At 43.2% G+C, this 24,274-nt stretch overlaps 1 protein-coding gene across 1 annotated transcript; it reads right to left on the reverse strand.

Moving 5' to 3' along the window:
• Positions 1-212: 212 nt before the first annotated feature.
• On the reverse strand, positions 213-20,461 carry LHX3 (LIM homeobox 3; the record flags this gene model as incomplete). The annotated part of the gene is made up of 6 exons (XM_083485299.1): positions 213-1,019; positions 1,567-1,738; positions 3,899-4,050; positions 5,464-5,666; positions 7,542-7,713; positions 20,392-20,461. The coding sequence occupies 6 exons, from the start codon at positions 20,459-20,461 to the stop codon at positions 628-630; spliced, it is 1,161 nt and encodes a 386-aa protein (XP_083341425.1). The 3' UTR covers positions 213-627.
• Positions 20,462-24,274: the final 3,813 nt, after the last annotated feature.

The raw sequence follows: 24,274 nt of genomic DNA on the forward strand, positions 1-24,274 counted from the left end.
AGTATTCACACACACACACACACACACACATACACACACCTTTCTTTTCACTGTGGAAAGCAATTTTGAAGCTATGTAATTTTTTCAAGAGCTTCTGATAGGCCTGGGATGGCAGAAAGGCCGGTCCTTCCACTGAGAGATGTATGGAGAACAGTGTTATTTTAAAAAATAGAAACAAAAACAAAAACAAAATTAACATCCCTCCCCAGACACACATATATCTTATGGAAAGCACAAGGCCTGTTAGGCGCTCAGCAGCACAGCACCCTGTGCAGAAACTGCAACCATCCTTGGGGGAAATACAGAAACTTCCTGGCATTTCCCCTAACCATTTGGTGCCATCAGTAGGGTTGCCTGGCCCTGTGGTTCAATGGCAAGTGGCCCAGCCCAGGAATCACTTCCAGACTGTCAGTCAGGCCCAAAAGGCATCTTGGTCCATACATATATTTTTCCACACATGCCCCTAATATGGGGCTAGTCCTGCAGTTGGGGCAGTGGATGTTGTAGGAGGATTTCCTCCATCATCTTTGCTGGCCGATCCCAACGCCAGTTGAGATAACATTGTCATTCCATTTTTTAAAAGTCTCAAGGGAGCGCGCACACCCTTGCCAGATTTGATGGGCTCCATCAAAATTGGGCATGATCCACTTCGTCCAGCCATGAGGCAGGACTCGCAGGGAAGTCTGGGTAGCCCCCGCTGCTCCCCGTGGAGAGGTCCGAGCTGGGTCCATTCCCTGCCAGCACCCTCATGGGCTGGGGCACTCCCTGTCCGCTCTGCCCCACCAGGCTGAGGCCACCATCAGGATAAACCAGGCTGGACATCAAGGGCTGGTGGCCAGGCAGGGCCTGCAAAGGGCTGGTAGGGCGGAGGTCATGATACTGGTCTGGAACCGGGAGTCCGCTGTGCTCCAGGGAGAAGCCTCCATTGCCCCCAGCCGGCCGCCCCAGAGCAGGAGAGTTTTCCCCAAGGCTGCCATAGACTCCGTTGGTGTGGCTGATCTCAGAAATAGATGGTTCATCTGGAAGAGGGGGGAAAGAGAGAGCAGCTTTATTTTATTTTATTTTATTTTTACAAACTTTGTTGAATTAAAACAACAACAACAATCATCAAGCATAACAAACTGTCTTCCAAATGCATGTCCAGATGTTGCACATTGCAGTGTGTTGAGCTAGATGGCCCTTGGGATCCCTTCCAATTCCTTACCCTCCAAGTGTCCCTATTTTCCAGGGCCAGTCCCAGATTTACAGAAGCCATCCCATATTCAGATTTGAGTCCTATTTTCTTTGGAGAAATGTTGGAGGGTATGGAGTTATGCAACTCTTGAACCAAGGAGATGCAACCTCTAGAAGACATCTGAAGTCAGCCCTGTGTAGGAAGTCGCTTTTTAAAAAATGCTTATTGTTTTATTATGTTTTTATGTATGTTGGAAGCCACCCAGAGTGGCTGGGGCAACCCAGTCAGATGAGTGGAGTATAAATAATAACATTGTTATTAATATGAAATAGAGCGTCCCTATTTTCATTGGAGAAATATTGGAGGGTATGCAGTTCTACACTTCTATGTACCTGTGAAGGAGACCTCAGCGTCGCTGTCCGGGCCCTCTTCCTGGATGCTCTCCTTGTCGGATTTAGAGTTCCCTCTTGACCGCTTCATGTTCCGGAAGTATTGCCCCCACCTCTGCCTCCCAGCGTCTTTCTTGAGCCGCTTCTCTTTCGCTCTCCGATTCTGGAACCAAACCTGAGGAGGCAGCCAGGAGAAGCTCTTAAATCTGCAACATTTAAGTGCTCCTGAGAAAGCCACTGCCATCCTGGGAGCTGCAATTCACTTCTCACTGCAACATGGACATTTCCCCAGAGATGTCCATCTCTCACTTACTTTTATTTTTCTGAGGGTTGGACACTTGCTACAAGTTCAAGCTCACATTTACAATATACAAATTTATATTGACCTCTGAAGTTGTGGGATTCTGTCACCACAGAAATTCTATTATATATAGTTTCCATCAGGTATAGGTATATCTGTGAGTATAGGGCGGTATATAAATGTCAATAATAATAATAAGCATAATCATAATCATAATAATAATCCCAGCATATAAACCTGATTCTTTAGTGTAGCAACAACTACACTTTGGAACTTCCTGCCTCTGGATATTTTGGTACCTGCTCAAACATTCATGTTTAGACAAGCCTACACAGACGCTTAGAAAGTTTTGTACATTTTCAAGTATTGTCACTTGATTTTATTGTTTTATCTTTTTGTAAACTGCCTTGAAGGGTCTTTTTTAACAACCAGGTGGTGTATAAATTTTATAGCATAAGCAAATAATATAATATATTGAAGATGCACCACTTTACCCTGGCCTTGTGGCCATAATTTGTTTTAAACTTTTGGGGGGGGGTATTCAACTAAGTTTTATTCAGAGTAGATATGTTGGAATTAATGAAACTACCTTAGACATGGTCATTCATTCCAGTAGGTCTACTCTGAGAAAAACTTAGTTGAAAAAAAGCCCTGTGTTTTTAAATTGCTGTAACCTTGTGGTGAAGGGCAGGAAAGACATTGAATAAATAAATATTTATTGGTATCCCTACCTCCAGTTAGCCATTCGTTACCTGAAGGTGTCCAAGCAGTTAATTTTTTATTAACGGTTAATTATCCAAGCAGATAACTAATTTTATTTATCGCTTTTGCATTACAGTACAACAATTCAAAACATGCATGTAATAGGACAAATATACAATATTTAACAGCACATTTAAATGCCAAATTGCTTTGACGAATTTATTGCTGTGTTTGCTTTATTTGCATGTTATAAGGATTGCAATCTTTTGTTGTTCTTAATGCCATTGTGATTATTGTGCTTTGAGCTCAACATCCATTGTTGGAAAAGCAGAACAAAAAATATCAAAGCAAAGCAAATATTTATATTAATAATTGTTTGTTTGTTTCATAAAATTTATACTCTACTCAAAAGTAAAAAAAAAAAACAGCACCCAAAGCAGTTTACAAGAAGATAAAACAATAAAATCAAGAAAAATCTAAAACATAGAAAAGTAGATTAAAATCTACAACAACTTTCTAAGCATCTGGACCCCTTTGTCTAAATGAGAATGTTTTTAGCAGCTGCCAAAATGAGTACTGTGAAGGCGCCTGCTTGCTTGATATCCAGAGGCAGGGAGTTCCAAAGCTACCACACCAAAAGACCAAATTCTTACAAAGGTATAATTATTATGTGGCACCTATATTAGTGCCAATTCTGCTGATTGAAGCAGTCAAGAGGGCGCATGATGGGTAAGGCAATCACATAGGTAAACCTGTCGCAAATTGTTAAGGTTTTATATATACTAACACTAACAACTTGAACTTGGTTCAGCAGCAAATCAGCAATCATAGCAGATCTCTGAGCACAGGTGTTATATGCTGACAAGGCACCAGTCCAGCCAGCAATTGTGCTTCTACATTCTGCAGTGGCTGCATCCTATGGATCAAGCATGAGGGAAGCCCCACAGAGGGCTCAGTGCAGTAATCCAACCTTGAAGTAACCAGTGCATGAACTACTATGGCAATGCTTTCCCAGTTCAGGAATGCCTGCAGCTGTCGCAGTTGGGTAACAGTCGATATTAGTAACATACCAGCAACTATTTTGCCAACCCAGCACGCACTCTTCTCTCTCTTTCTCTTTATTTAAACAGTTTATATACTCTTAACTATAATGGTCTCTAAGCAGTTTGCAAAGATGCAATTCAGAATCAGTTATATATATATATATATATATATATATATATATATATATATATATATATATATATATATAATCAAGCATTAGTTAAAATGCTTGCTGGAAAATGCCTGCTCCCTCCCTTGCCCCACCCGCCCTCAGTTAGGGTCACTCACCTGGACCACCCTCATATCCAGGCCGGTCTCAGAGGAAAGCTGTTCCCTCACATGCCGGGCCGGCTTTGGGGAATTGTTGTATGCATTTTTCAAGGTCTCCAGTTGCTTGGCTGTGATTGTCGTGCGGGGTCTCTTCGCTGTGGACTCTGCTTCTGCAAATGTCCCCAATAGACAAGGCATCAAAGATCCCAAAGCTCCAGGAGCCACAAACCTGTGACCCTAAATCAACCCCCAGCCCATCCAATTCTCTGGATTGTGGGTTTTGTTTTTGGTTTTTTGGTTTTTTAAAGAATTCTTTTTTTTTTTTTCATATATCCAAAATAACACAAGCAAACATTTTTTTCCACCCCTAACCTTGTCTCCCTACCCTCCTCAGAAAAAAAAGTGTCTAGTATTTTTTATGCGCATGTGTGTGTACATGCATGCTTTTCCATAAATTTCCAATAGGCGGTTGAAAGCCATATTCCTTAGATATTAAAAATGAAATAAAGCCTGCCCAAACTTTTTTTAAGTCCTTTGTTATGTTGTTTTTCCTTCTTGTTCTAATTTCACACGTCTGTTTTTTTCCAAATCTGAGCTGTCCATTCAATCCACATAGCTCTGGAAAGAGTTAGCCAGTGCTTCATTTCTCTGGTCTCTTTTGAACTAATGGTATAAACAATTCAACATAAATGGGACTGAACAAATCCTGCATAGTAGGAGACTGGACAAGGTGACCTTTGGCATCCCTTCCAAATCTACAATTCTACGATTCAATTCTATGGAATCAATTTACTAATTGTACTGTTCATATTGTACTATTGGAAAACCTGGCAACCTAAACTTGCATCTGTTATTTCTTCATTAATCCCAATATCACATCACCTGGATTTTTTTCCAGCAAGGGAGAAATAATTTGGGAATCCGAATATTTACACACATAGTGAGATTTTTATACCAATAATCAGCCTCCATTAACCCAATAAAATAAACTTTGTCAAATTTTTACACAAGCTGGATTTAGTTTAATCAAATAGATAGTTTTATTATAAAAGCGTATGTAAAAATACAAGCTCTGAGGCCCTTGACAAAAACTGAAATTTTATTAAACACAATGGATAGAGGCGGGGGGAAGAGTTAAATGGTACTCTTTATTGCTTAATGTAACTTACGGATCTATGGAACCCCTTCAAACGAAAGGGGAATCAGATATCAGCACACAAATTCTTCTAATGGATTGGAATAAAATTTAGGAATCAACACCTCCAAAATCTGTTTCCAATTTTCTTAGGGAAACTGACCAAGTGACTCTAGCTCTGCCCATTTCCATCATGTACCCCCTGACAGATTCCCCCTGATAGAATGTGGTCCTCAACAGAAAATACCTCACCCACCCCAGGTGTAAAGAGAGGTTGGAGAACTTTCAAAGCAGATAAAAAATCCATGTGACAATGAGTGTGCCAAGACACTCTGTACTAGGGGAGGCAACCCCCTCAAAGTGAGCACCACTTTGTGACCATGTATGGTGAAAATGCTCCATAAATATTGGAGATGAAATAACAGGGAGCCTTCTGGGTGCGACCCACCTCTCTGCTTGGCTGTCTCGTAGTCAGCTTTGCAAACCAGGCGACTGTCCTCCATGAGGTAGAATTCGTCCCCTGTGGCCAGCTGCCGCTTGCAGACAACACAGGAGAAGCAGTGGAGGTGGTAGACAAAGTCTTGGGCTCTCCGCACAACCTGTGTTGGAGGAATCCCCTGTTGACAGGCCGCACATTTGGTCCCAAACCGCCTGTTTGGTCATTGAAAGGAACAGAGCTTTAGTTATGATTCTTGCATGGCAGAGGGTTGGACTAGATGACTCCTGCTATCCCTTCCAACTCTACAATCATATGATTCTGTAAATTAATATGTTCTGATTCCTTCCTTGAAATTTTCCTATCATTGCTGAAGAAACTACATTCCTGTTGTGGTCCAGGATAATTTGCCTTGTGGGGGGTTGGACTAGAGCAGGGTTTCCCAAACTTGGGTCTCCAGCTGTTTTTGGACTACAACTCCCATCATCCCTAGCTAGCAGGACCAGTGGACAGGGATGATGGGAATTGTAGTTCAAAAGCAGCAGGAGGCCCAAATTTGGGAAGCACTGAATTAGGTAATCCTTGGGATCCCTTCCAGTTCTATGGTTCTATGATGCAAAGAAGATGATCCCATAGTCAATTGACAGCTCCTGGATGTACTTATTTATTATTTGCTTATTTCATAAGATATTGTATGCTGCTCAATTGTAAAAATAAAAAATAAAAAAATCTCAAAGTCATTTTACAAAAAAGATAAAACATTAAAATGACCACTAAGAAAAATTGACAATAATGTAAGAAATTCAAAAAGTTAAAATAACCAATAGACTAAAGACAAATTAAAACTCATCTTTAATTAAACAACTGCAGCAAAGTCTCTTGAAATAAATCAGCAGGGACAAATTTTATCTCATAAAATTTATACATTGCTTGATACTAAAAGAAAACCTCACAGCTGTTTCCAAAAAGATGAAACAATAAAGTTACCAATAAGAAGAATTAATAACAATTTAAGACTTTTGAAAAGTTAAAATAATAATAGACTAAATTAAAACTCACACCAACTTTCTCAATGTCTGGAGAGGTTTGTCTAAACAAAAAAATGTTTTTAGCTGGTGCCAAAAAGAGTACTCTGAAGAAGGTGCCTGCCTGATATGAATAGACAGAGAGTTCCAAAGTGTAGGTGCTACCACAGTGAAAGATTTGAGAACTTACAAATGGGGAATTTATTGTACAATTCTGCTGTTGAAGGGGCCCAAGAGCATGCTGGGACACCTTCCCAAAAAATGGACACAGAGTGAAATCTGGAGTCATGCGCACTCATCCCCCTGAAAGTCCATAATGCAAGTGCAAGTGGTACGGGGAGCTGGCTGTCTTTATTCATGATGGGAGGGGAATTCTGTCCATGCCCAAGCAAAACCTGGTTGTTGCAGGTGGATCAGGCCAAAGGGGGCCCATCTAGTCCAGCATCCTGTTCTCACAGCGGCCAAATGCCCCCAGAACCTAGGAACTGAGATAGACTGCCTCTGGACCTGGAGGTTCCATTAGAACATAACAAGAGCCTGGCTGCTGGATTGGGCTAAAGGGAGTCTATGTCATACAGCATCCTGTCCTCACAGTGACCAACAAGCCCACAAGCAGGATCCAAGCGCAACAGCAACTCTCCGGTTCCCCACCACCTGGTGTTCAGGAGTAGACTGCCCCTGGGCATGGAGGTACCACTGTCATCATAAACCTGGCCACAGTGAGGACTGGTGGCTGGACTAGACAGGCCACTGGCCTGATCCTGCATGGCTCTGCTGGTGTTCTTATGCCTCCAATGGACAACTCTTTCTTTGGCTTTTGCAGGATATGAATTGGCCTGAGTCCTAACCTCCAGGCAAGGCTTGCAATTCTTTAGTTGTGATTCCTGCACTGTAGGGACTTGAACCAGGTGGTCCTTAGGAGGATTCCTTCCCCTTCTGTGATTCTTTGATTCTGTGACCTTATTTTGTTGCACAGGGGGTGGATCCCAACAGGGATCCCCCCTTAGGAAACGCACTCCCTTGTGGCCCATTTGATCCCCCTCCTCCTCCACCCCCAGGACTCACTTAAAGAAGTCCTCCTTGCAGTAGACGCTCTCCCCACGACTGAAGCACTTCTCCGCTAGCTGGACTTGACAATCACTGCACTTCAGGCACTTGCTGTGCCAGTGCCGGTCCAGCACCTTCAGGATGAAGCGGTCCACAATGTGCTGGTTGCACCCTGCGCATAGCGGGACCTCTGTCGGGGAGAAAGACACAGAGACACCTGTCAAGCCAGGTGTTTGCAACCTTGCAACGGGTTTGATGCAGCAGCAAAAAGGGCTAATGAGATTTTAGGCCAGAGCAAGGGAAGGAATAGTAATGCTCCATTCTGCCCTGTTCAGACCTCACCTGGAGTCCAGTTTTTGGCACCACATTGCAGTGGGCTTAACTAGATGGCTTTTCGGATCCCCTTGGTGAAGGACGGAGCGTGAGAGGTGGGGGCGCTGAGTTTTTTTCTGCCTTGCACAGGGTGCTGCTGAAATTTGAGAGCCCAAAGTCTGCCACTGGCCCCCTTCTAGAATGCTATGATCCTTTAGCTGTGATTCCTGCAGTGCAGGGGGCTGGACTAGATGGCCCTCATGGTCCCTTCCAATTCTGCAGTGCTGATTCTAATACATCAATGATTTTATTTATTAAAAAAAACCCCAAACCATTTTTAAAGCATTCTAAAAGAAGTTTAAAATTTTCTCCCAGCCACTGATCTCAAATGTTGCCAGAAACAAAGACTTTCCCTTCAAACTCAACGATTTTCTGATCCCCCAAAGGCCTTATGGCAGGAAAATACAGTGATAAATACATAAATAAAAATTAAAAACATAATAGAATATATCCCTTACAGGTGTTAAAAAGAAAACAACCTGGAGATTTTAGAGACATGCAGATTAGTTCGCTCAATTCAGTAATTGAGTGATTAATCTAGGCATCTCGCTCTCCCCTCACTTCTGCCTTTTGCGCGCCCAGTTCTTGAGCGGTCGCACAGCGCCTTGCGGATGGATGCCGGTGAGCCTTTTCCGGGGTGGGGGAGCGCAATGTCTCTCCTGCCCTCCCCTTTCACTTCCACTGGGAAGCGAGCCACCCACTGGCATCCTCAGGAACTGGGAGGTGGGGAGACAGAGAGAAATGGATTGCTTACGGCGCAACCCGATCCTAAGGCACGTTGGCTCAGAAGCAAGGTAGCAGGACCATGGCCTTGGCAGACGGGGAACCTGTTGCATTGCTCACTTTTGCTGTGGCTTCCTCCGCCGCTCCCATTTACCCCCCCCCCCTTTTTAAAGTATTTGTCGATTTTCCTAGGGGGGTCTTCCTCCGCCCTCCCATTGGTCTGAACTCACACACGTCGCCTTCCTCCTCCACCACCGCCATCAAGTCCCATCAAAAAAACGAATCAAGTCCCATCAAAATCACCGCCAAAAATAGGAAAGCTAAATTATTGCTGTTGATTTTTCCTCACTGGTAATTTTATAGTTTGCGTAAACTGCTTTGAGGATGTGGCTGTTGGTGGGTGAGTTTTTAATTAATACAGCGGTGTATAAATTTTACGAAATAAATATACGATAAGGATTCCCTCCCCCACCGCGCGCGCGCCCAGTCGCGGGCAGGGCGCAGAAACAAATCAAGGCTCAAAATGTGGTTTTAAAAACATCCAGCCCTGCCTCGTTTTTGCCTGGAACTTTCCTTGCTTTTCCTTCGCGTTTTGTTTCTTTTTTATTTTATTCTGTTATTATTATTATTATTCTGTTATTTGTTTGTTTTCCTTTCTGGAAATTTGGGTTATGACGAGTTTCAAGTGCCTCCCCCGCCCCTCTTTTTTAACACAAGGCTGGTTTTCGTTTTTCAGTCGCGGCACTCGTCATATCCCCGAGAGTATTTTTGTGCGCGCTCCTGATTTATTTTAGAGCCTTCCTTTCCTTGAACTTTTTCTGGCGAAAGACGTCAGCGGTTCAGATGCATTGCTTTTGGCACAGGGGTTCGGGATTTTAGGACTCACCTTAAATTTAGGGTCGTGCGTTGTTTTAAATGTTTTTTTAAATACTGGGTTTTAGTGCTGCAACCCGCCCTGGGACCTTAGGGTGAAGGGCGGGCAATGAATAAATTCATGATGATGATTAATCTATTTGACGTTTATTGTTGTTTTAACTATCACAGTCGCATCAACCACAGGAATACACACACACACACTAAAAAATTGAGGAACAGCTTCAACCGAAATATGCCTTTACATTAATTTATAGCAAAATAATATGAAAATGAATGAAAACTGTTGTTGTTAATTCGCATTTACCTATATCTATATCTATAAAATTGAAAATAAATCCTGATAGCACTTTATTTAGAAAATTGAACAAAACATAGTGCATAATTGGAGGAGGGCGAAAAAGAGAAAGTTTTGGTCTTTCTTAGTTCAGGGAGACACTCAGCTAAACATATGAAGTGTTGTTGTTGTTGTTGTTGTTGTTGCTGCTGCTGTTGTTGCTGTTGTTGTTGTTGCTGCTGCTGCTGTTGGGAAGAGGATCCAAGCTTGAAACCAATCAAGTTTTCCCCCTCCTGGGCCAGAACTTGACTCCACCCTCCACCAAAAAAGCCGGAATGACTTATTTGAGTGTCCGTTTCTACACATGATTTCCTTTTTCTGGGTTCCAGACACGTTTTGTGAGAAGAGCAACCAACAGCCAGGACGGGGCATTTCTTAATCTTTTCTCACGAAAAGCGACCACAAAGACTCTGTGATTGATTCCTGTACTGCTGAGGGCTGCACTATATGATTCTTTGGGCCCCTTCCAACTCTGCTTTGATTCTATTAGTCTTCGCAAACGAAATAATAAAAAATACTTTCCAAAACAAAATAACCTTCCCCAAACGAAATTTTAAAATTCCCCAGGTTTAAAATAATAACAATTCTCCAGCTTGACCCTAACTAGGCTCAAGTCTCCTCACGGGGGCGGGGGGCTTGATTTTTTTTTACGGTTTTTAGTTCCCTTTTCCTTTTCGCCGTAGAGCAGCTGGAGAAAGGTTCAGGGGCGAAAACGCCCCCGCCCCCAATCACAAGCCGATGCATTTACCAGGACGGGGATAACTCAGTTGCATGGAGCAGTAAGACTCTCAGGAACCCTTCCATCCTTTCTTTAAAAATATGTTATTAATATACAAAATAAACCATAAATAAATAGTTACCACCACCACCCCATTTTAGCTATTATTGGGATTTTTTCTTTAAGAAGGCAGAAAACACTCCGGTCCAGTATTTTCTCCGCTGCGACTAAAACAATCCTGTATGTACGACTAGCTGGTTGGCATTCATTCCCCATTTTACTTTATTATTATTATTATTATTATTATTATTATTGAATTTTTGATGCCATTGTAAATGCAAACACAACTTAAAACTCAAAATCGAAAATCAAGAACATTTAGGGAGACATTTCTGCCTATACCTGAAACCCACTCAGTTTCGGAGAAGGTTACATTCTAATGTGCTGATTTCCTATTATTGATATTCATTGTTTCTCTTTCTTTATTATAGGAATCAGCTGGCCATGGGAATAATAGTAATAATAATAATAATAATAATAATAATAATAATAATAATAATAATAATAATTAATAATAATAATACGGATTGATAGAACCAGACCATACTATATAATGAAGCAATAAAATCATGCCCAACAGCATGGAAATTATGGGGGTGAATTGTCCCCTTTTTGCCTTTGGCTTTTAAGATTTTTTCTAATAACATAATATAATATAATTAATATAATATGCATTATACTCAAACATATAATCAATCAATAAGTTTACTGTTCCAGCCAAAGGCCATGAGAAGTCCGTAGCAATATATTCATAAAATAATACAGAGCATACATCTATGATATAAACCAGCATCCATTGTGTAAGATAAAAATCTGAAATAGATTTCCCCTGTTAAAGTGGTTCAGTTCTAGAGCTTATGTTGATATTTTTTAGGCACCCCTGTTTCCCTTTTCAGCCCGTTCCCTACGTTTGTGTTCCTTCTGCAAAGTATAAGGTAGTCGTTTATATGATTTATATTAACCGTCCACCCAAATGCGCTTGTGCAAATATATATATATATATATAGTGGGAAAGGTCCAATTCGGCGGAGGGGCTCTCCAAATCTTCCTCCCTCGCAAGAAGTTTCTTGGCGGCCCCGATCCACCGATCATTCTTTTCTCTCTCCCGCTCAGCCAACACCCCCAACCCCAGCCCCTTTCCGATCTCCCCTTTCCGAGATGGACGGACAACACTTTTTCGGACGTCTCTCCCCCGCACCCCGAATCTGGAGGAGGGGGGAGCAAATCCGAAGACAGAATTGGGGGCGCGCTCCCTTTCCCCTCCTTCGCAATATTTTATTTGGGTGGGGATTTGTCTCCCTTCAGATGAGCGCCCCCCCCCCATCTTACCTCTGCGGGCCAGGAGGGCGAGGAGCGTCTGGGTGCCGACGGGGGGCTCCATCCTGCCGCACCTCCAAACTGGGCAAGGCGGACGTAAGAGACTGGGGGGCGGGGCGGAGAGGAGAACTGCGAGAACCGCCCCTTTAAGGTGCGCGGTCGGGGGAAGCCCAGCCTGCCCGCTCACGTCCCCGCCCGCCGCTTCAGGACCACGGACAGCGACAGTGCAGCCGGGTATTCTGAAGCAGGAAAGCCGTTCTGACTTTTGCTTTACAATCAACGTGTACATACGTTTTATTAAATTTTACTAAATAAATAAAGGCCCGGCGGAAACATAAGGAACATACAATTAGCAGAGAACTAAAATGTTGTCTTAAAGGTTTCGAAAGAACTAATAAGAGGAGACTGAAATATTATCATCAATATTTCACAATAAGAACTCAAAACATCCCCTGAATGTAGTAGCTTGGCTATTGGGAGTTCCAGCCAAAGCGTTGCCTCCCTGAGTGAGTCCCTGAGTTGGTTTATTTGCTTCACGGTACACCGTGAAGGAGCCCCTCTGGCGCAGAAGACGAATGGGGGCCTAAGTATTCCTGACAGGTGGCCATCCAACCTCTGTTTTAAAACCTCCAACGAAGAAAGTTTATGCTTTTTTAAAAAGCAGGGGTCAACCTGCCATGCCGTGGAGAAGCTGAGCTTTGGGCGTATCGAGGATCCCTGTCTTCAAATTGGTTTGATTTTCATTCGTGTATTACTTGTGAGCCGCCTTGAGACGCAGGTGGTCAGACGGATTAAAATATACATAAACCTTACCTTTTTTTAAAAATACATAACAATAAAGGGTTTAGAAATCACTCAGTCACTCAATCAATCAATCCTTTTTTTGTTGCTGCTGAAAGAATCCATCTACCTCTTCGTTTTCTTTCTATTATTTATCAATTAATTTCATATTTATGTCATACAATTTACACACTGCTTTGAGGAGGAAAACCTTAAAAACAGTATCCACAAAAGATGACTGAGAAAAATTTAGCAGCGAGAGTTTGAAACTTGCAGAGAATTAAAACGCTATAACAGGTTAACATTATTTCTATTATTAATTATTAATTAAGCATATATTATTTATTATATGTATATCCTGACTTTTCCCTAGACTCCAGGTGGCCACAAATTAAAAGGCAGAGAAAATACAAAAAGTTAAAAGCATGCAAAAAAATACATATAAACCAGCCTGACAGTTTCATGGGGAAATGGACTTTTTGTGATGTTTTGGAACAACAATTTCAAACTTTATGCTACTTTTAACCAGCTGTGACACGATTTCTTTAGGCACTTTCTCTTTGGTTTATTATGTTTAATAATAAAAGAGAATGATGCCCTTATTAAGCCTTTGCTCGGACTTTGCTCCCTTGGACGTGAGACTCGTTGACAGATAAAAGGCACTTTGACAAAAGCCCCTGCCCCCGCCCAACTTTCTGCAGCTAGAAATCCTGCCCTTTAGGCTATATTACTCCCTGAGCTGCTTGTTTTCTAGTGCCAAGGGCCAGTTTTACCAGCGTTATAAATGCCCCGCCCCCACTGGCAGACCCCAAAAGGCGACTTTCTGCACCCTGGCTGGTCCTCAAAGGCAATAATTCCTGCATTGCAGGGGGTTAGGCTAGATTACCATTGGGGATCCCATCCAACTCTGTAGTCCTATTACAGTACCTCCAAAGGTGGTGGATTCTCCTTCCAAAGGAAACGCATGAAGAAAAAGGAGCGCAAGGAACATGTGCCCCCCCCCCCCACAAAAAAGGACGGCCCTTTGCTCTGGCTAGAGGCGTCTTCCACTGCCCATGGATCAATGGGTGGGGGGTGCCTGGGGAAATCAAGGCGAGAGCCCAAGATCGATGGTGCACAGCAGGCTGGTGGGGTCGAGGAGTTCCCCAGAAGGAGAGTGAGGAAAACAGGCAGGAGAAGATGGATAGGGGTGTTCCTCTGAGAGGGGCCAGGGAGGCCGGACTCCGAAGGGACCTGGTCTTCGAAGGTCCCTGTTTGCCCCTAAGAGGTCCCGAAAGTCCAAGCCTGGCTGGGACGCTTTTCCCGTACACAGAATCATAGAATTGTAGAGTCATAAGGAACCCCCAAGGGCCACCTGGCCCGACTCCGTGCAGCGCAAGAATCGCAACTAAAGCACCCCATGAATCAAACCAGCGATCTGTAATTTTACTTGGACTATGTAGATTGCCGTCAGATCCTATCTGATAACGCTGCATTTTGCAGAATCTTGTGTAACCTTCTTCTTTTTTGGAAACTAAATACACATTATGTGTGCAATGTAAAATATAATTTATGTAACATAAACATTCTGCAAGTCTGCTTTGACGCCATGTGGATGACAGCATGCAAGGACTACTGCTATTAATTATTTATGAACTTTATTTACCGCCTTTCATCAAGAGACCTCAGGGCGGCTTATACCATAAAACAAATAATACATTTTAAGACCAATTTCAGTTACTTTAAAAAGAATGTTGCTGTTTTACTTTTGAAAGTATTAATTTTTCCTACCAGTAACTTCATGGTTTTATTCTTCTCATAAACCACTTTGAGGCTTTTAAACCATCAAGTGGGAAATAAAGATTATGAAATAAATAAGTGATAAAATTACATAATTAGTTATTCAGTTTATATCCCACCCTTCCCCTGAAGGATATAAATTGAATACTTAATAAATAATAATTTTTATAATATTAATTTTGGGAAGCAACTATTTTTAAGGAAAGAGCTGCTGCTGTGATGTGTGTGTGTATTTAATTGTTTTAGATGATTGCTTTCCCTCTCACTCTCTGCTTACGCTGCATTTTGTTTGTTTCTATTTTAACTGTAACCTGCCTCAAGTTCCTCTCGAGGGAAAGGCTATCAAAAGGTATATAAGTACAATTATTATTATTATTATTATTATTATTATTATTATTATTATTATTATTATTATTATTATTTAATATGTTCGCCTCACTGCCAGGCCGATCTCAGCGTCTAAAAAGCGGCATATCTCTCTTTCTCTGGGTTGCCTCACGAGCTAATCTCAGGCCCTTCATACTGTGTGTTGGCAATATGCAAAGTTATTTAAATTTAATTTGCTAATGGGTCGGAGGAAGGCAATTTAATCAGCTAAAAGGTTCCCCAGCTGGATGAGTTACTGCCCGTTATTCTTCAGCCTTTCCTTTTGGGGGTCCTTTTCCTCGAAGGCAGCATCCCACGACGCGTGGGGGAGAAAAGCACCACGACTCTCACCCAGGAAGGGCAAGCTGACCCCACCGCCACCCCAAGAATTCACGATTGGGAGACACCCCTGGCCCTCTTTTGGATGATATGGGGAAAGGTGGCAAAGTGGGGAGGAACAGGGAAAGCGGGAGAACACTAGAATCACAGAATCGTAAGGCTGGTAGGGACCTAAAGGTCATCTCCACCCCGTTGCCCCACAATGCAGGAATTCCAGCTAAAGCATCCTTGACAGATGACCATCAAACGTCTGCTTAAAACCCTCCAAGGGGGGGTCCATCACCTTCCAAGGGATTTGGATGGCTTTTGCAGTCAGATTCTGCCCCCCCCCCCCTCATCCCATGTTTATTGGAATCACCAGGCTGGGTGCTGAGAAATTCTGTGCAGCCCAAAAGCTTTCCAGTGCTATTCTGGGCCACCAGAAATCCACCATTCTGCTTTACCTTTTACCCCCAGGGTGTTTGCATCGTCATTCCTCTGATTGCAATCTGGTTTAACGGGGGGGGGCAGAATTAACTTGTACTCCACCCTGGAAGCTGTTGGTGAAGGATGGGTAATAAGTCCAATGAAATCACTGCATTATGTCCTACCTAAGAATATTTTCAACCTGCTGTAACAAGATTTATTTCCCTTTATCTTTGGTTTGTTTTGTTTATTAATAAAATTAATATTTTTTGAAAGCCCAAAAGGGGGTTATGGATGGCTCACCCCTGAATTTCAAATGTGTCTTTTTGACTTAGATTCAGCCAGACTTGGGGGGGGGGGGAGAAATCATTCTCAGGACAGGAAATTCACTGCCCCATTTCCAGTTCCTTAGAGTAGAGTGTATTTAAACAAGAAGAAAAAATGGAAGGTGAGTAGCTGAGAGTCTAAGTTATCAGAAAAGGCCAAACATCCCAAATCCCAGAAAATTAAACATGGAGAAATAGAGTGAACAAAAATCAATTGGATGGGGGGGGGGGGGAGTCTCAAGATGCCCCCTGGAGGTAGAGGTCTGCCTTGCATGGGATGGCATCAAGGCCATAGATCTGGCAGACACTCTTGTTATCTTCCCTCAGCATCAAAAAAATACATTTTAATTTGTGAAGGCCATTTAATTTTAATTTGTGAATTTGTGAATTTAATTTGTGAAGGCCATTTAATTTTAATTTGTGAATTTGTGAAGGCCATTTAATTTTAATTTGTGAATTTGTGAAGGCCATTTAATTTTAATTTGTGAAGGCCACACTCAGCAGCCCAAAAACAACACCTGCTGGAACCTTGAATCCCATAGAGATTGCCAAAAGGATTTACTCTCCAGGAAGGACAAGGCCAGGAATTGCGCACTATGATTCTGGTTGTAGATCCATCCATCCTATTTGGTGCAGAATTCTCATGCCTAAACGTACACAAAGATAATTGTGCTTAACCTAAGCTACCTTGCAGGGTTGTTGTGGAAATTCAATGAGGATTAGGACCTGGGAGATAACCAGGGTTCAGGTCCACACTTGGGCATGAAACTCACTGTGGGAAACTCACTGTGGGCTGGTTACTGTCTTCTCTCAGCCCAACCTACCTTTCTCATAAGGTGACCAAGGAGACCAAGGGTCTGGAAACCAAGCCTTATGAGGATAGGGCTCTCACACGGAAGATGGAGCAAGCTTGTTTCTTCCTGCTCCAAAGGGTAGGACCTGAACCAATGGCATCAAGTTACAAGAAAAGAGGAAGAAATTTCTGAGTGTAAGAGCCATTAAGCAATGGAACAGACTCCCCCAAGAGTTGGTGGACTTGCCTTCATTGGAGGTTTTTAATGAAAGGTTGAGATTCCTGCATTGCAGGGGGTTGGTCTATATGACCCTCAGGGTCCCTTCCAACTCTACATTTCTATGATTCTACTGTTTTGGGTATTCAGTGAGGACTAAAGCCTGGGAGAGGCCAGGATTCAAATGAAGCTCAATGGTCCATGAAGCTCAATGGGTATGAACTTGGTGGTCTATCACTGCCTCCTCTCAGCCTAAGCTTCCTTGCAGTGTTGTTGTAGGGATTAAACCAGGCATAGGCAAACTTGGCCCTCCAGATGTTTTTGGGACTACAACTCCCATCATCCCTAGCTAACAGGACCAGTGATCAGGGATGATGGGAATTGTAGTCTCAAAATATCTGGAGGGCCGAGTTTGTCTATCCCTGGATTAAATGAAGAAAGGGAGAGAACCGTTTATGCTGAATTGAGATCACTGGAGACAGAAAAGGGGGGGAAATAGAAGGCAATAAATAAATGAATAGTGCAAAAGGGGGCAATACTTTTAAGTCATTTTAAAATTGTACTTTAATGCTGAAATCTGCCCTGGGCCCTTTGGGAGAAGGGCAGGTAATAAAAAATAATAATTTCAATTCAATAAGTTTTTTGCATTAGGCAAAGGTATTGACAATTTCATTGTGATTTAGCAACCTACCAGCATAGTATTAATACTGTAGTGCAGAACATACAAAGAATCCTAGAATGATAGAGTTGGAAGGGACCTCAGGGATCATCTATTTATTTATTTTATTTTATTTCCTAAAATTTATACATCGCTTGATTGTAAAAAAACAAACAAACTAAAAAAGGTTTACAAAAGGATAAAACAAAAGAATCAAGAACAATTCACAACCATACTTTAAAACATACAAAAACATAAAATACTAAAACCAATTTAAATTACCTCCACTCTCTAAGCATCGACAAACAAAGAATGATTTTAGCAGTCACCAAAAAGAGTTCAGCAAAGGCGCATGCTTCATATCAATAGGCTGGGAGTTCCAAAGCACAGGTGCTGCCACACTAAATGATCAAGTTCTTACAAATTTGGAATGGGTATCATGTGACTCAAACATTCTATGATCTTTCAAATGTGTTTGTGGGTGGGGTGTGGGTGTTGGTTTGTTTTTGCTTTTATTATGTATTTTGTGTTCTCATTTAGTATTTTTATGTTGTGAACAACCCTGTGATCTTGAAGGGCAGTATACAATTAGTAGTAGTAGTAGTTGTAGTACAGTAGTAGTGATTCCACTGCTCAAAGTGGTTGAGTAGGCATGTGCTGGGTAAGTTGCCCTTGTAAGTAAACTGGTCCAGAGTTGTTAAGGGCTTTATATACTAACAGTAACACCTTGAGCGCGTTGCAGAAATCAGTAGTGAAGTAACCAATGCATGAACTACTGCGGCCAGCCTTTCCCGGTCCAAGCATAGCCGTGCAACCAGCTGCAGTTGGTAAAAAGCACTTCTGGCAACTAAGGCTTCCTGAGCTTCCAGTAATGACAGAGCTGGATTCAGAAGCACCCCCAAAGTGCAACCTTGCTCCTTCATGGGGAGTGCAAACCCACATAGGAGAGGCAACTCACCCGTTTCTCGGACTCGGGACATCTAAGCCAACCTCCTGTAATGCAGGAATTGCAGACATCCAAATAGTAGTAATAATAACAACAGTGACAAAAATATTTTTTTTAAAAAAAAAATACACTTAATTTGAAAAGCAAATAACAAATGAATAAAAAAAGAATGCTTTTTTAAAAACATCAAATTCCTTGTAGTGCAAGCCTGACCAGCTCTACTCTAAAGTAAGCCTCATAGAGTTAAGCGGAAAGCGAGTGCAGGGTTGCGAGGCTCCCAGACCCACCACCTCTGGGAATTGTATCCATTCATTTCCTTTGTCCTATTTTATTTTATTTTATTATTTTATTTTATTATTTGGGGGGGGGGAGTTTAACTTGGCGCCCAAAAAGTTTAACTTGGCACTCAATAGGGGTAACGAGTGTATGTATTTCAAGGGATAAAAGGGTCGCCTGTTATTAATTATTATTGTTGTTGTTGTTATTATTATAGAATCATAGAATCATAGAATCATAGAGTTGGAATAGACCACAAGGGCCATCGAGTCCAACCCCCTGCCAAGCAGGAAACATTATCATTATTATTATTTCTTCTTTCTGCCCCCACACCCCAAAAAGCACTCCCTAAGGAACAGGCAGGGAGGGCCTTTATGGAGGAGAGAAAAGCCCCCGAAGGAACGAAATTTTTTTTCCTTCTTCTTTCTCCACCCCCCCAAATTTGGTCTTCTGTCCATACACAAAATAATTACACCCTTCGCCCAAAATCAGGCCCTCCATTTATTTATTTACTTCTTTATTTATAAAAATATTTATGATTGGCAAAAAATATTTGAAAGACTCCTAACCTACATACCCCGCCCCCCTCCGCCTATGTTTCTTCTTTCTTGCTTTCTTGCTTTCCTTTTTTTTTACTTCTAAAAAGGAATTTCGATTGCTTTTGTACCATCAGAATAGAAAAAGCGATGCGCCAAGCGGATTGGTGCGGGAGTCTCCCCAATGGATTTCCAAGAGACACAGCTCGATCCCCCGCCGGGGAGGATGAACTTTGAAAAAGGATTCCCTCCGTCGCTTCTCAGGACAACCCGCCCCCTCCAGCACCAAAAGAATATTTAAAAACAAAACAAAACAAAATGAATGAATACAATGATATCCAGTAAATAAGGTCGCTGCAGAAAAAGGCCGAAGAAGATGCGAAACCTCGAAAATTTCCTTACAGGAAATCAAGCATAATTAGGAGGAGAAATTAATAATAGTTGTTACAATAGTAACGATGATAGAAGTGATAGTCATAATAGTTGTAATAATTTGTAGTAGTGCAATAAAGATGGTAGTAATAGTAACAGTTGTAATAGAATCAGTACCAATAGTGCTAACAGTTCTGAGTATAATAATAGCACCAAAGAGTAGCAACATCCTGACTGGACCCCCGGCGCCTCCTGCGCTGCTCTGCCCGTCTCCAAAGAGCGACTTGAGGCACCTGCAGCCCACCTGCCCTCACCGGAGCCCCCAAGTTGTAGCAGCGCCTTCCTGGAGCTCCAACTTCCCATCCCGGCTAACACCGGTTGCCTTATCCTCCTTAGATCTCCCCGCAGGGAGGACATCCCCGCTGACCTGTGTGGGAAAATGATTGCTTGTACATAAGCGCGCTCTGCGGGTTTCTTCTTTCCTTCTCTTTCTTTAAAACCACTCCTTTCTTCCATTCTGCCTCCGTTTCCTTCAAAGTGCTTCTCAACCTTTCCTTCCTTAATTTATCTTTCCCCGTCTCTCTTTCCCCCCTCGGACCCCCAGGCCAGATGGCCGCCCCAACGGCCAAGCCTCCTCCTCCGCGCGCCGCTGCCGCCCCGTCGGGTCCCCCTTACCTGCATTCCGGCCGAAGGCGCAGGCCTCGGCGGGGGCCGCTTTCTCGGCCCGGGCTCGCTCCAAGAGCATCGTGCTGAGGCAGAAAGTGAGTCGAGGTCCCTGTTGGGGGTTCGGGGAATGGGAAAGGCACGCAAAGACACCCAACCTCAAAGGGAGCTCTGACGGCCAACCTGGAACTCCGTGCGCTGCTGCTGCGAGTCCTTTTTACATTCCCTCCGCGGAGCCCGGGCTGCGTCAGGTCGACCTCTGGCTGTTCCCTGCGATGCTGGGAAGGGTTTTGGGTGGGGGAGAGGGAGGGGGCGACAGGACTAGCAGCAGCGAGGGATATCCCCTGGCAAAGCTTGTGGGCGTCACTTGAGCGGAGCCCCCTCCCCTCCCCAGGGGGCGCTCCTCCTCCTCCTCTTCTCCCCACCTCCCCTCCCCCTTCCCGGGTTCACTTCCCATACCAAGAAGCTTCCTTAACATAACAAAGCCCCCCAGAGCCGTTGGCAAGCCAGGCGAGGCGCCGGAGTTGTCCGCGGTACTGAAGGGACGCTTGGCGGGCTTTTATCCGCCAGGCGGGCTGGCCTCCCCTGTCCGTCCACACATGCGGCTAGTCCTCACTGAGACAAGACCCCCGAGCCCGCCTTTTAACGCTTCAGCCTCCACCTGAGTGAAAACGCCTCCAGGCAACCACAAAAAAAAAACTGTGGTAAAGAACCCTAACGCGTCTCCTTTGCTTTGTGGAGAATGTCACTACTTCTTCTTCTTCTTCTTCATCACCATCATCATCATTTAGGTTTCCCCTATCTAGGACTCTGCCTGGAGGCGACGGATCCAGGCACCTCAATGAGGACTAGGGTCACGGTGCGTATTTATAAATTCATTTTATATTCTGCCCTTCCTCCAAAGGAGCTCAGAGTGCATATTGGCTCCTTCAAAGGAAGGGTGGAATGGAAATTGAAACTGAATAAATAATTATTCCTGGGGTGCAGCTCTGAGGAATTTGCATCCCACCCCACCCCCCATTTTTGGCTTCTGAGTGCCAACTTTTTGTCCTCTTTCAGAAGACTCACCATTTGACCAGCAGCACCTTAATAAAAAACTTATCTAAAGTTGGTCTGTGAGCACTTTGAAAAAGATGCTATCGATACCTAAGACCCAGCACGGCTTTCTCAAATAACAAACAAGTCAGGCCAGATAAATCTCATTTCTTTCTTTCTTTTTGATAGAGTTACAAGGTTGGTGGGTCAGGGAATTCTGTGGACTTAAGTTTTGATTTCAGCAAGGCTTTTGACAAAGTCCCACATTATATTATTGTGGGGCAGCTGGTAAAATGTGATCTGAACGAGGTAACTGTTAGGTGGATTTGTAACTGGTTGACTGACTGAATGGAAAAAAAATGTTCACCAATGGTTGCTCATCATCCTGGGGAAAAGGGACAAGTGGGGAGCCACAGGGTTCTGTTCTGGGCCCGTTGTTGTAAAACATCTTTATAAATGACTACAATGAAGGTTTTGAGGGGATGCTCATCCAATTTGCAGATGGCACCAAACTGGGAGGGATAGCTAATACTGCAGATGACAATTGGAATTCAAGATGGCATTAACAGATTGGAGAATTGGGCGCAAACTAAGACAGGAAGAACCAGCTGCTCAAAAAAAGATGGGGAACACTTGGCTTGCCAGTAGGATCTAGGGATCTTAGCAGACCACAAGCTTCACGACTCAACCTGTAATACAGCAGCAAAAATAAAAGTGAATGCTATTCTAAGGTGGCAGATTAGCAGCCAAACCTAACAAATGCATATTCTTACTAGTTAGCATGAGAAACGGCTAAGGACATAGAGCTGTACTGCTGATGTACAGAAACTCAGACCATAGAAATACCATTGGTAGAAAGGGCTCTGTGTGATGTCATTTCCCTTCTTCTCCAGAAGAGAAAGTAGTATATTGATACTTCTTGTCCCACCTCCCTCTCTCTTCCTTTGACCAGTGTTAGATGTAGACATGCCTCTTCTTGTTCCAGCTTTAGGCACACACCTGAAGCTGGTTATAGCTGTTACTGCTACTGTTGCTCTGAACCAATGCATGATTATAAAATGAATCTTATTTTTACACTTACTTTACAATTGTTGCCTGATATTTTTGTTAAGTGGGGTAAGAAAGGGGGAGCCAGCTTACTTCATTGCTGAATCTGCTGAAAACAAGCTTTTGCAACCCAATTCCCATGCTTTTAGTTTTGCCCCAAGTATTTTGAAACTCTCCAGCCCACACATGTGGGTGCCTGGAATGATAAATTGCAATTAATATATACTCTTCTACCCATTAAAACCCATCCCATACAGAGCAGACCAAGATTCTCAAAGGTCTTGAAACCTTATGAGGAACAGCTCAGGAAGTTAGAGATGTTTAGACTGGAGAAGAGGAGAGAGGATATGACAGCCATCTTCAAACATCTAAAGGGCTGTCACACGGAAGATGGAACAAGCTTGTTTCCTCCTGCTCTTGGGGATAGAACCTGAACCTAAAGCTTCAAGTAAGAAGAAAGGAGATTCCCACTAAATATCAGGAAGAACTTTCTGAAGGTAAGAGTCAATTGGCACAACCTTGAAGATAGGAGACTTCCTTCTTTGGAAGTTTTTAAAGCAGAATTTGAATGGCAATGTCAGTGATTCTTTAGCTATGATTCCTTCATAGCAGGGGGTTGAGCTAGATGGCACTTAGGGGACCCTTCCACCTCTACAATTCCATGATTCTATGACCATCCTTGAATTGAAGGGCACCCAGATGAGACTCCCACATCTTCCTGGTGGAGGAGCTCGGTTTCATTACCTGGGGCAGGGCTTCTATGGTAAACTGTGTGATATTGCCAAGATAATTGATTGTGACCATAAATAACAATAATCCAGGGTATATGAGGTGTTAGAGGAGGAGTAATACCTCTGGTGGAGAACATGTCCTACTCCTTCTGGGATAGTTTGCCCACCTTTGGTCCCCACCCTGTCCTCAACTCTTACCTGTGGCTCCTAGATGCTGTCATCTTGTATTAGCAGCCACACCCCATTAAATTACTTTGACTGGCCGGCTAAACCAGGTGAGAATAGCTGATGTATCTCAAACCCTTGATGAATTAGGGTAGAGGTTTCATGTGTGTAGGTGTGTCGTGTGAACACTCCCCACACTCCTTCCAGGGCTGGAAATTGACTAGTCTAACCCCTGCTTTGCTAGTAAAATTTAATTACGGTGTCACAAAATGATGCACATCTAAAAAGTGTCACCAGCATGAAAAGTTTGGAAAGCTCTGAGTTAGGGACTTCCCCTGCATGCAAAGACGGGCTCCAGCAGATGAGACCAATAGTGGGTCCAACGGTGAAGAAGGCAGTTTCTGCATGTGCTGTAGAGGGAAGTGAGGGGCAGATGGGGCTCATCAAACCCCCACTGTCTTGCAGGATATCTTGGGGAGAAGAAATGGTTAAGGAGCAAACCCTACACAAATCCAGAGTGTAGTCCCTAAGTCAGTTGGGTAGCCTCTGCTGCTTCCAACCAGAGTCCAGCTGCTCCCTCATTTTTATTGGAGGTTTTTAAGCAGAGCTTGGATAGCCAGATGTCAAGGATGCTAGTTGGGATTCCCGCATGGTGGGGGTTGGGCTAGATGGCCCTTGGAGTGCCTTCCAGCTATACAATTCTGATCCTATGTGAAGAAAGCTTGCATACTAATAAGAGCAGGATAACTGGTGCTTAAATTCTAGGAAGGCATGGGAGAACCTCCCTTCTTCAACCCTTCTCTTCACCAACTAATCAATCCTGAAGCAGATTCAGTTTCTGCTGCCTTCCAGAGTGTAAAGGTTCACCAAAGGGGGTTGATTGATTGCTATTCTATCCCACTTTTCTTCCAAGGAGC

This window comes from Podarcis liolepis (genome assembly GCF_965112155.1).
Source record: "Podarcis liolepis genome assembly, chromosome: Z".
NCBI classification, from domain to species: domain Eukaryota; kingdom Metazoa; phylum Chordata; class Lepidosauria; order Squamata; family Lacertidae; genus Podarcis; species Podarcis liolepis.